Raw genomic sequence first — 13949 nt, 5'->3', positions numbered from 1 at the left:
ATCAAGGAGAATTAGATTTAGCTATTTTAAGACCTAAAAAGCATGTTTTCACTCTTAAGCACAATTAAAGGAGAATATGCAAAACCATGCTATTTCATTGAATAAATGTGGGTAAAAGGTGATAAAATCCCCTAAATTCAATACAAGATAAACCGTCAAAACGGGGTTTGTCAACCTCCCCACACTTAAACCAAGCATGTCCTCATGCTTAAACCAAGAATGAAGTAAAGGGTATGGCATTTATTCAATGGAACTAACTAAATGCAATCTACTTTCATGCAACTATCTAAATGAATGCAATTGCTTGGTCAAAATAAATCAATTCCCAAGAAGCATATATGCACAAGGGCTAAGGACTAGCAAGCCTAATCCACAATTGAATTGAGTTATTAAATATTTTTACAAACTTGCATGAAAGGATATGATCATTGGTGGAAACATGTAATTGAGCATCAAACCCTCACCGGATGTATTTGCACTCTATTCGCTCAAGTGTTTAGGGTTGATTCACTCAATTCTCTCCTAATCATGCTTTCTAAGATTTGTTTTTCTTCTAACAATCGACATATATTTCATGCATGCATACAAGTATCATGAGGTCTTTTCTTTAGGTTGTAATGGGGCTAGGGTCAAGGTATGATGCATATATGGTTAAGTGAGCTTGAAATTTGAATCTTTGGTAAGTTTAAGCTTCCCACCTAACCTATGACATCCTATACAATTTCAAAGCTAACCTAACTACCCATTCTTTACTTTTTCACATACTCATGTATTTCCTTTTCATTTCACAACACCTATGCATTGATTTTATTGGACTATACTTTGATTTGGGGCATTTTGTCCCCTTTTATTCCTTTCTTTTTTTTTTCTTCTCTTTTTTTTTCTTTCTTTTTCTATATATATATTTTTTTCTTTTCCATATTATTTTTTTCTTTTTCTTTTATTTTTCTCTTTTTTTTTATATACAAGAGCATCAATGCATAAGGTCTATACATTTGATCAATACATGAACATGTACCCAATTCTCAATATTCTCAATAAAAATACAAAACTACCCTTTTATTCACCCAATGTCCCAAGGTTCCCACACTTGAATGATACTCACACACTCTAGCCTAAGCTAATCAAAGATCCAAATAAGGACATTTATTGTTTTTCGCTTTAAGGCTTGTAATGTGCCAAAATTAAAGAACCAAGTGGGTTAATCGTAGGCTCAAATTGGCTAACAAAGGAATATAAATGGTAAGGCCATTTGGGTAAGTGAGCTAATGAAATGATGGCCTCAATCATATAAATGCATGAATACACAAAATAATGGACATAAAGAATCAAACAAATCAAAAATTACAATCATAGAAAGAGAATAATGCACACAAGAAGGAAAAATAAGTGGTTATAAGATGTAACCACACCATTAGGCTCAAATCTCACTTGCTTGTGTTCTTAGCTCAAAGCATGATCCACAATATATATATTTCAAGCAAGTTCTATGAAAAGTTTTCACCCAAATCAATTAAGGTGCCTTATAGATAAAAATCTTGAAAATTTTTATTATTTTGACTAAGCTTATTGTGTATACATGTACAAAAATTAAGAGAATGCAAATAAAAATCCTAAAATCCTAGAATGAAATGCAAAAGTGTTGGGATTAGAAACTTGTCACCCGAAATCGTCGAACGGTCGGATGACCTCCCCACACTTAAAAGTTTGCACCGTCCTCGGTGCACTCAAAGATGAGCAAGGGGGTACGACGACTCTCCGGATTGCTACGTGTTCTTAGTCTTGCTTCCGTTATTGCTTGTGGTGTATTCATCATGAAAAACAAAAATATAACACCATAAGGTAGGGTAATACAAAAGCAAGGAAGCATAATTGTTGGAATGAGGTAAATCACTAGAATTGAGTGAGTGAATTAGTGTGACATTAATGACAAATAAGTGTGTGAATTCTAAATTGCGCAGTTTAGAACACACATTAGCATAAAAGTTATGTCACAAAAGAAGCATGCACTTTACTCATTCTACTATGCTTGAGATGCTTTAAGTGAACTTGTAAGGTAAAACAAGCATTAAAGAAGCATGAAAGCATTCAAGCCAAACACATATGGATGCATATAATCATAAAGTACAATGCATTAAGGTAAATGCACAACATCATCCATCAAGAGGTTGCCTAATCACAAAATAAGGCTCAAATTACATGGTGGCCAAATCATGTAATTCAAGAAGAGTTACAAGCTCGAAGGCAATTCTCATCACTTGGTATTTTTCAAAAGATTGCATGAAAAAACCCAAGACCAAGTAGCAAAATATAACCTCAATCATAGGATCCAACAAAGATTATCTAAAAACATTAATGCTAAATTAGCATTTAGGCAATAAAGGGGAAGCAATGCATAGTAAACAAAGTCAATAATCCAACACTTATGATGAAAAGAGAGAAAATAAAATGAAAACTAAACTAAAACTAACTAACAAACTAACCGACTAACTAATTAACTAACTAAAATAAATGGTCATCCATGGTGTTTGGAAGTGTTGGATGAGGGGTAGGAGGAGGGAAAAAGAAAGGAGGAGGAAAGAAAGAGAAAGAGGAGAAGAAAAGAAATGTGGTGAAGGAAGGAAATCCACGCGCACGCGCGCATGCCGCGCGCGCGCGGATGGTTTATTTCGAGAGTGGCGCATACGCGTCATGTGCGCATGCGCGCAAGTGGGGTTGTGCCAAAGGCACAACGTTGGCGTGGCGTAGGCATAACTCTCTGGAAAATGTATGGAATGTGGAACTTCTCAATCCACGCGTACGCACGCATGGCGCGCGTGCGTGGATGGTCCAAAATGCATGATGTGCGCGTACGCGTGAAGTGCGTGTACGCGTGGATGGTGCTCTGTTTTTCAAAATTTTTTTTTTTTTTGCTATATTTTTGCACCAATCCAAGCATTCTAAACCTCCAAGCATCTACCAAAATACCATAAAACCTTATTTGACATGATAAAATACTAATTAAACTCAACCAACTAATCTAAACATGAAATTAAACTAGTTCTACCAATATGTACAAAAAAAAGAAAATGAAAGGATTTTACCATGGTGGGTTGTCTCCCACCTAGCACTTTTGTTTATTGTCCTTAAGTTGGACTTATGGGGAGCTCCTCTCAAGGTGGCTTGTGCTTGTATTCATCTTGGAACTTCCACCAATGCTTGGACTTCCAATAATCTCCATCATTCAAGATTAATATCTCCAAGCTTTGATGGAGTTCTTCACAAACCATGGGCTCCCAATGTTGATCCTCATGTGTTCCCGGATCCCATATTTTGTCTTCACACCCATCTCCAAGTTGATTATCATTAATCCATGTGGGTGGTGAGCAAGGTGAATTCTCAACAAAGTGACCAAACATCCTTCTAGGCCCATGTATTCTAGTTATACACCAACCTTTACAATTAAGCTTTGAGCATGCAACCATAATGAACCTAGAATGATATTTCAAACCACTAACCATTTCCTTTTTACTCTTAAAGCCACAAATATGTCTAAGTTGACCATCCGTCTCAAGCAAACCATATTCAAGGGGAATAATAAAGCTTAAGTATAAAGAATTTACCCACTTGAATGAAAAGATAGATGGTGGTGGCTTGGGGAGAGGTATCTCCACTGTGCTAGCGAGCTCTACTCCCTTGTATTCTTCCTTGTCAACTTCCACCTCTTCATAAACTTCTTCGTTTTCAATCCTTTGTTCATCATTTTCATCTAGCTCTTCTCCATCACTCAAATCATAAATTGGAGGACGAGAGAAATCTACCTCCACATCACTTTCAAATTCATTGGGAGAAGGTTCTTCAAATTTAAAGGATTTTCCACCAAGAAAATTGGATGCATGATCTTCATCACCAAGGGAACTCAATTCTTGCTTCATTCCTTCCAAGTCTTCATTCAAAAATTGTTTTGGAGGTTGTGCACTTTCCTCCTCAACATCAAATTCAATCTTCTTGGAGGGGTTTTCTTCAATTCTAAGTTCCCAAGGGAGTTCCGCATCTCCTAAGTCTTCAACCACTTCTTCCTCTTCTTCAATGACCATAGGTTCCTCCAATTGTTCTAACACAAAGTAGCATTCCTCACTCTCCACCGGAGTTTCCAATCTCTCCTTCATGCTATGCTTTTCAATTGATTCTCCACATGTAACCATGGGAGTGCCTTGAGTACTCAAATATTGGGAGACTAAATTGCTTACTACCTTGGTTAAAGTAGCCATAAATTCTAGTGTCTCCCTTTGCATTTCTCCTTGCCCTTGAAGTATAAAGCTAAGGATTTCATCCATTGAAGATTGGAGTGGATAAGAGGGTTCATTGTCTTGGAGAAAGGGTTCATTATAGGAAGGTGGTTCTTCTTGGTAAGGTGGTGGTGTATATTGAGGTGGTTCTCGGGGGTAGTAATCTTGGAATTGTGGTTCCATGTAGGGCTCATATGGCTCAAAAGGTGGTTGGTATGGTGGATATGAATCATGGTCATATGGAGGTGTTTGGTGAAAATAGACTTGAGAGTGTGGTTGAGGTTCATGTTGAGGATATGACTCATACGCATATGGTGGTGGTTCTTGAAAGTCACAAGGAGATTCACCATAGCCATTGGATTGGTATGCATCATAGAATGGCTCTTCTTCATAGTGCATTGGTGGAGGTTGTTGCCATGAGGATTGATCATAAGCATATGGTTCCTTCCACCTTTGAGTGTCCCATCCTTGATACATTTCTTCATTGTAATCTCCACTTCCTACAACATAGTTGTAACTACACTCATAGCCAATATGAGAATTCATAGTGGAAAGAGAAAACAAAAGTCAAAAGATAATAGAAAACAAGAGAAATAAAATTCTACAACTAGCAAATAAAGCAAAGAGCAAGATATTTACACTATTCACATATATACAATAACCAATAACATCACACCATTGCAATTCCCCGGCAACGGCGCCATTTTGACGAATGGATTTTTGACGGTTTAGAATTCACAAATGAATTCTCGTTGCAAGTATAGTTTCTAAACCAACAATAATCCTTTCATACAAAAGATTGTTTGTCACAAGTAACAAACCCCTAAATTTATAAACCGAAGTATTGAACCTCAGGTCGTTCTCCCTAGGAATTACAATGAAGTGTCTTGCTATTGGTTATGAGTTATTTTTTGGGGTTTTGATAAGAAACATGAAAGATAAATGGCAAGAAAGTAAACTAATGGCTAAAAAGGTCTTGGCAAGGGTTGGTGGTCAAGGATCTCTATCCTAATCACTAACCACAATATGAGAATTGGCAAGGATTAATCTCATTAAATCATCCTCTAACTAGTAGTAAAGGAAAGTCAAATGAGCTATATCAATCCTAGTCCATAAGTCCTAACTCTCCACTAATTCAATTAGTGAGAACTAGAGTCAATGGCTCCCAATCATCAATCACTTGGACATTAGTAACTCAAGAGGTCCTAAGTTACCTTTCCAAGCCAAGAGTATCAAATCCTACTCTAAAATGCAACCAAGCATTTCATCAAACACTTGGAAGGCATAAAAGGAAAACATAGTAAATCAACAACAAGAACAAAATCTAACAACAATTATTGAAAGGAATTAACAACACAAATCAAAAGGAACACAATTATTATGATTTACCTTGAATTGAATTGAAAGAGAAAGGAAGGAACAAAAGTGGATCTACAACAAAGTATAAGAACAACATAAAGGAAATTACAACAAAAGAATAGAGGAAGATGAATGTAACAACAAGGAATTAAGAGGATAGAAGTAGAAGAAAGCAAAGATTAAAACCTAGATCTAAGAACTAATCCTAATCCTAATCCTAATTCTAGAGAGAAGTGAGAGCTTCTCTCTCTAGAAACTAACTTGAACTACTAAACTAAACTAATGGTAACTAACTTATGTTTCCCTCTTCAGTCCTTGGGTTAAATAGCATCAAAAATGAGTTGGATTGGGCCCACAAGGCTTCTAAAATCGCTGGCCACGAGTTGCATCTTAAAAAGTCACATGCAGCATCGGCGCGTCCGCGTACTGTGCGCGTGCGCGCCCCTATATGTGTAGCAACTATGGCAAATATTATATCGTTTCGAAGTCCCGGATGTTAGCTTTCCAACCCAACTGGAACCGCATCATTTGGACCTCTGTAGCTCAAGTTATGGTCGTTTAAGTGCAAAGAGGTCGGCTTGACAGCTTTCCGGTTCTTTCATTTCTTCATGAGTTCTCCAACTTTTCATGCTTCTTTCTTCATTCCCTTGATCCAATCTTTGCCTTCTAAACTTTACATCACTTAACAAACATATCAAGGCATCTAATGGAATCAAGGAGAATTAGATTTAGCTATTTTAAGACCTAAAAAGCATGTTTTCACTCTTAAGCACAATTAAAGGAGAATATGCAAAACCATGCTATTTCATTGAATAAATGTGGGTAAAAGGTGATAAAATCCCCTAAATTCAATACAAGATAAACTGTCAAAACGGGGTTTGTCAACCGGTGGTAATACTGGAAGACAGAGTGCTTTGGGCCACGGCCAAGACTCATAAAGTAGCTGTGTTCAAGAATCATCATACTTAACTTGGAGAATCAATAACACTATCTGGATTCTGAGTTCCTATAGAAGCCAATCATCCTGAACTTCAAAGGATAGAGTGAGATGCCAAAACTGTACAGAGGCAAAAAGCTAAAAGCCCCGCTCATCTAATTAATACTGATCTTCATAGATGTTTTTGGAATTCATTGCATATTCTCTTCTTTTATCTTATTTGATTTTCAGTTTCTTGGGGACAAGCAACAATTTAAGTTTGGTGTTGTAATGAGCGGATAATTTATACGCTTTTTGGCATTGTTTTTAGTATGTTTTTAGTATGTTTTAGTTAGTTTTTATTATATTTTTATTAGTTTTTAGTTAAAATTCACTTTTCTGGACTTTACTATGAGTTTGTGTGTTTTTCTGTGATTTCAGGTATTTTCTGGCTGAAATTGAGGGACCTGAGCAAAAATCTGATTCAGAGGCTGAAAAGGACTGCAGATGCTGTTGGATTCTGACCTCCCTACATTCGAAGTAGATTTTCTGGAGCTACAGAAGCCCAATTGGCGCGCTCTCAACGGTGTTGGAAAGTAGACATCCTGGTCTTTCCAGCAATATATAATAGTCCATACTTTTCCCGAGATTTGATAGCCTAAATCAGCGTTCCAAATCAGCTCAAAACTGCCCGGCGTTAAACGCCGGAACTGGCACAAGAATGGGAGTTAAACGCCCAAACTGGCATAAAAGCTGGCGTTTAACTCCAAGAGAAGTCTCTACACATGAAAGCTTCAATGCTCAGCCCAAGCACACACCAAGTGGGCTCGGAAGTGGATTTTTATGTCATTTACTCATTTCTGTAAACCCTAGGCTACTAGTTTTCTACATATAGGACCTTTTACTATTGTATTCTCATCTTTTGATCACTTTAGATCTTAGGATCATCTTTAGACGTCTAGTTCTTAGATCATTGGGAGGCTGGCCATTCGGCCATGCCTAGACCTTGTTCTTATGTATTTTCAACGGTGGAGTTTCTACACACCATAGATTAAGGTGTAGAGCTCTGCTGTACCTCGAGTATTAATGCAATTACCATTGTTCTTCTATTCAATTCAGCTTATCCTTGTTCTAAGATATTCATTCGTACCCAAGAACATGATGAATGTGATGATTATGTGACGCTCATCATCATTCTCACTTATGAACGCGTTCCTGACAACCACTACCGTTCTACAAACAAACAAGGCTTGAATGTTTATCTCTTGGATTCCTTAATCGGAATCTTCGTGGTATAAGCTAGAACTGATGGCGGCATTCAAGAGAATCCGGAAGGTCTAAACCTTGTCTGTGGTATTCTGAGTAGGATTCAAGGATTGAATGACTGTGACGAGCTTCAAACTCTTGAAGGCTGGGCGTTAGTGACAGACGCAAAAGAATCACTGGATTCTATTCCAACCTGATTGAGAACCGACAGATGATTAGCTGTGCTGTGACAGAGCGCGTTGAACATTTTCACTGAGAGGACGGGACTGTAGCCATTGACAACGGTGATGCCCAACATACAGCTTGCCATGGAAAGGAGTAAGAAGGATTGGATGAAAACAGTAGGAAAGCAGAGAGACGGAAGGGACAGAGCATCTCCATATGCTTATCTGAAATTCTCACCAATGAATTACATAAGTATCTCTATCTTTATACTTTATTCATATATCATTCATGACCATTTGAATTTGCCTGACTAAGATTTACAAGGTGACCATAGCTTGCTTCATACCAACAATCTCCGTGGGATCGACCCTTACTCGCGTAAGGTTTATTACTTGGACGACCCAGTGCACTTGCTGGTTAGTTGTGCGAAGTTGTGATAGAGTTGAGATTGCAATTGAGCGTACCATGTTGATGGAGCCATTGATGATCACAATTTCGTGCACCATCTAGTATGGCCGGCATTTATCCGGGTTCGCTTCTATTCCTTGTTGTATTCGCAGGAAACCCAGAAATTTGCCAGCTTCTACTGCAAAAGTACACTTTGCGGGGTTAAGTCGCATGTCATGCCTTCTTATGGTGTCAAACACTTGTGTGAGGTCGGACAATAACGACTCCTCATTTTGTGTTTTCACCAGCATGTCGTCCACATATACCTCCATGAGTTTCTCGATATGGTCTGCAAAGACTTTATTCATTAATCTTTGGTAGGTAGCTCCTGCGTTTTTGAGTCCGAATGGCATGACGACATAACAATAGTTTGCTTTTGGAGTTTGGAATGAGGTTTTTTCCTAATCAGGTGGATACATTGGGATTTGATTGTATCCTGAATAAGCATCCATGAACGAAAGGTACTTGTATCCGGAGGAGGCATCCACTAGAGTGTCAATATTTGGGAGTGGATAGGGATCTTTTGGGCAGGCTTTGTTGAGATCAGTGTAGTCGGTACATATCCACCACTTCCCATTTGATTTCTTTACCAAGACGACATTAGCTAGCCATAGTGGATATTTGACTTCTCTTATGAATCCTACCTCTAGTAGAGCTTGTACCTGTTCTTCCATAGCTTGGGATCTTTCAGGTCCAAGTTTCTTACACTTCTCTTGTACTGGCCGAGATCCTGGGTATACGGCCAGCTTGTGGCACATTAGTTTGGGGTCTATACCCGACATGTCTGCGGCCCTCCATGCGAAGAGGTCGACATTATCCCTTAAGAACTGTATTAGGGGATCCTTTACCTCTTTCTTTAGTGCTGCCCCAATATTTGTTGTTTTGTCTGGGGTGTCTCTGATCTGAACTTCTTCAATCTCGCCTTCAGGTTGCGGACGAAGTTCTTCACGACCTCGAACTCCACCAAGCTCGATGGTGTGGATTTCTTCTCCTTTACCTCTGAGGTTAAGACTTTCGTTGTAATAGCGTCGCGCTATTTTCTGATCTCCTTTTATCGTAGCGATCCCTTCTGGGGTTGGAAACTTCATGCATAGATGTGGAGTCAAAACGACTGCGGCGAGCTGATTCAGTGTTGTCTAACCTATCAGGGCATCATAGGATGAGCTCACATTGACCACGATGTAGTCTATGTAAGTTTTCTTGACCGGATTCCCTTTCCAAAGGTTGTGTGTAGCGAGATGTATCCAAGTGGTTGGATTGGATTGTCTCTTAGTCCAAACAAGCTGTTTGGATATGCTATGAGCTCTTTCTCCTTCAGACCAAGTTTATTGAAGGCGGGTTTAAACAAGATATCCGCCGAGCTTCCTTGGTCCACCAGTATGCCATGCAGGTTAGCATTGGCCAATATGTTAGTGATGACCATAGGGTCGTCGTGTCCTAGGATGATGCCTGCCGCGTCTTCTTGGGTGAAAGTAATAGTAGGGAGGTCGGGTGATCCTTCTCCTCCCTTGACATGATATACTTCTTTAAGGTGCCTTTTGCGAGATGATTTTGAGATCCCCCTCCTGCGAATCCTCTGTTTATCATATGAACGTGTATCTCCGGGGTGGGAGGTGGTCGTTCTCCTCGTCCGACCTCTTCGTCCCTTCTTCTTTTTCGAGGCTCCTTCGATTTGTTGGCTAAATACCGATCTAGTCGTCCTTCTCTTACCAATTTCTCAATAACATTTTTTAAGTCGAAGCACTCATTCGTAGGATGTCCATAGATTCGGTGATATTCATAGTATTCTGTCTGATTTCCTCCTCCTTTCTTGCTTTTGAGTGGGCGAGGTGGTGGGATCTTCTCGGTGTGGCATACTTCTCGGTAAACATCCACAAGAGACACCCGGAGGAGGGTGTAGTTGTTGTATTTTTTAGGCTTCTCGCCGTATTAATCTTCTTTTTTCTTAGACTCTTTATCCTTATCTCGGGAGGAGTAGGAGAATCCGGATTTTGAGGTCTCTCCTAGTCGAGAGTTTTCCTCCATATTGATGTGCTTCTCAGCTCGTTCCTGCACTTCATTCAGAGATGTCGGATGTTTCTTTGATATGAAGTGACTAAAGGTCCTTCTTGCAGGCCTTTGATGAGACCCATAATGGCTGCTTCCGTCGGTAGGCTTTGTATGTCCAGACATGCTTTGTTGAACCTCTCCATGTAGCTACGAAGACTCTCCTGATCTCCTTGTTTGATTCCTAATAGGCTTGGGGCATGTTTGGCTTTGTCTTTCTGGATGGAAAATCGGGAAAGAAATTTCTTAGCCAGGTCGTCAAAACTTGTGATGGATCTGGGGGGCAAAGTGTCAAACCACTTAATTGCTGTCTTGGTTAGGGTCGTTGGGAAAGCTTTGCATTGAATAGCGTCCGAGGCGTCGGTGAGATACATTCTACTTCTGAAATTGCTGAGGTGATGGCTTGGATCCGATGTGCCGTCGTACGGGGTCATGTTGGGAGCTTTGAAGTCCTTTGGGACTTTGGCTTTCATAATCTCTTTGGTGAATGGATCTTGATCTTTGTGGGAGCTGTCTTCGGGATCAGGCTGGATGGTTTTTATTTTAAGGTCGGCTTTGAGTTTTAGGAGCTTGTCTTCTAACTCTCGATGTCGCCTGGTTTCCTTCCGAAGGTCCCTCTCAGCTTCTCATTGATGCTCGGCCTCTTTTTCGAGCTATTTGAGGTGATCTTGTTGAGCTTGAAGTGCCTCCATGATTTATGTACTTGGCGAATTCTTGTCTTTGTTTGGTTGAGAAGTATCATTTGGCGTAGTGTCCACGTTCTTGTGCGGTGTCCTGTTTTATAGATCCGAGTTGTGGTCATTGTCAAGGTTGTCCGCCATGATGATGGGATGACTTTCAGGTTCCCCGGCAACGGCGCCAATGTTCCGAGGGTTAGCTGAAACTATAGGTCAATCTCGGACGAGATCTGTGGTGGTGGTCGGAGCTGACGTGTCTGACTTGTTGGACTTGATGGTGCAGCTGATCCTTCGTTACCGGAGGGTGGTGGTACTGATGACAAGTCATTATATGCTTGTTTTTCAGGCTAATTTCACTTGTTTCATTAGTTTTTATGCACTTTCTTGCATCATAAGTAAGTGATTTGGAGTGGAATTGCATGGTTTCTTTGAATCAATCAACCTCCCTTTAATTTAGACAAAATCATGAAGTTTAAGCTAAAATTAATTTATTTTAAATGAATTTTAAGCTTTATGAATTCTGTGATACTTTGATTGGTTTTTTTTATTACTTGTAGGAGAAGAAACGGTTGAAAAATGAATTTTGGGCACGTTTTTTGAAGAAAAAGCATGCTTTAGACCTTAGGCCATGCTTTGGCGCATCATGACCTAAGGAACCAAAAGTGTGGCGCATCATGAGCTAAGGAACCAAAAGCATGACGCATGCTCAAGGGAGCAAGAAATCATAGCGCTCAGTTAATGATGCATTCGCATATTTGCCATTTTAGTTAGTTAGTTTAGTTAGTTTTAGCTTAATTTCACTCATTTTCTCTAAATAAACAAGTCCTTTTATGAGTTTTGTTTCCATGCATGAGAGTACTTAGGAATGTGTTGATTCTAGCCAAATTCATGCACATGATTTAAGGAATGCATATATGAATGAGTATGAATGAATCTCATGAAATTTATTGCATGAATTGGTAAGACTTTGAAGCTATTTCCCTTGTTGATGATAGGTGATGAAACAAGGATGCATGGAAGCAAGAATGATGCAAGCTGGGCAAGAAGTTGGCGTTGCCAACTTGGACATAAGGGGCGTTGTTCTTGGCAACGCCAGGAAGAGGAGTTGGCGTTGCCAACTTGGAGGATAAGGGGCGTTGTTCTTGGCAACGCCAGGCAGCCTTGGAAGCAAAGTTGGCGTTGCCAACTCTAGAACCAAGTTGCCAACGCCAAAATCAAGTTGCCAACGCCAAGCCTTGCCAACCAAGTTGCTAACGTCCCCAAGCCTTGCCAACCAAGTTGCTAACGTCCACAAGCCTCACCATCCAAGTTGCCAACGCCAAGACATGGCACCATCCAAGTTGCCAACGCCAAGACATGGCACCAACCACGTTGCCAACGCTGAAATACAAAGGAGTGTTTGCCAAAAACGCTGGTGAGCTGGACAGCCTGACCTTACCTCCTTCAATGGAGTATATCTTGAGCTACAAAGCTCCAAATGAGGTGATTCCAACGGCATTTGAAAGTAGACATCCAGAGCTTTCCAACCATATATCATAGTATGGGATTGGCATTCATTTGAAGCTTCAAAAGTTGGCTTCATTTAGAGATTCAGAATCTGAGCACGTTGGCAACGCTGGAAACAAGGGCGTTTTCACCAAAAACGTGTGCGATTTTGGCAGCCTGACCCTGTCTCCTTCAAACAAGAATAACTTGAGCTACAGAGATCCAAATTGAGTGCTTCCAGTTGCGTTGGAAAGCTGACATTCAGAGCTTTCCAACCATATATAATAGTCTATGGTGGAGCACAAAATTGAAGCCAAACCAGAGTCATCTTTAGACCCTAAAAACAAGAACATGAAGTGAAATTCAAGAAAGCTAGAGATTGGCCTTGGGGTGTGGGTCGAGCACGTTGCCAACGTGCCACAAGGGGGGCGTGTTTTGCAACAACGCCAGCCCCAAGCCCTTGCCTTGGAAGGCTAGGCACGAGCACGTTGCCAACTTGGGGGTTAAGGTGCGTTTTTGGCAACAACTTGGCAACAACTTGGCAGCTTGACCTTACCTTCTTTGAGGAACCATAACTTGAGCTAGGAAAGTCCAATTGAGGTGATTCCAGTGGCATTAGAAAATAGACATCAAGAGCTTTCCAATGATGTATAGTAGTCCATATTGAAGCAGAAGGTTGACACTCAAATTCTGGGCTACATTTAGCATGAAAGTAGAGCTAAGAAGAGGAGAAGCAAGTTGTTGGCAACAACTTGGGCTAGCAACGCCCAAGTTTCATACTTCACTCCCAGGAAAATGTCTTGCACGTTGCCAACGTGCATTTGGCCTGGAGTTAGTGCCAATAACGCCAAGCCAATGGGCCAGAATCATGATGAATGAACCCTTCCTTTCCAAGCCTAGCAACACCTCCAATTGAGCCAAGAATTCAACAATGAGAAAGCCCACATTGCTAACCCAAATTGAAGATCTCTGAAGAGTTTTAGGAGTAGTATAAATAGAAGAGATTGATGTACTTGTGGGGGACTTTTACACTTTTGGAATACTTTCTAACACTTAGACATTTTTACACTTTTTAGCACTTGTATTTGAGAACACTTTTGGTACTTCCGAGAGGAGACCCAGAGAGCTAATTTTGGTTCATCTTGGAACTTCTCTTCTTCATTTTTCTTAATCTTTAAGCATTTCATTCTTCTTCTTCTTCTTCCTTTACATTTAGTTTAATTTTGATTTATGGCAATTGTTGTTGAAATTGGAGCAATGACTCACTAAACCCCACTTTCATTAGGGGGAGGAGCTCTGTTTGTTGGAATGAATTGGTGA

General features: G+C 40.1%; 1 protein-coding gene across 1 annotated transcript; it reads right to left on the bottom strand.

Annotated features, from left to right (window-relative positions):
- Window positions 1–10481: 10481 nt before the first annotated feature.
- On the bottom strand, window positions 10482–10940 carry LOC130966437 (uncharacterized). Its single transcript, XM_057891243.1, has one exon. The coding sequence runs from the start codon at window positions 10938–10940 to the stop codon at window positions 10482–10484; it is 459 nt and encodes a 152-aa protein (XP_057747226.1).
- Between the last annotated feature and the right edge of the window lie 3009 nt (window positions 10941–13949).

This window comes from Arachis stenosperma, chromosome 3 (assembly GCF_014773155.1).
Source record: "Arachis stenosperma cultivar V10309 chromosome 3, arast.V10309.gnm1.PFL2, whole genome shotgun sequence".
NCBI classification, from domain to species: Eukaryota; Viridiplantae; Streptophyta; class Magnoliopsida; order Fabales; family Fabaceae; genus Arachis; species Arachis stenosperma.
This window is presented reverse-complemented; position numbering and strand designations above follow the sequence as displayed.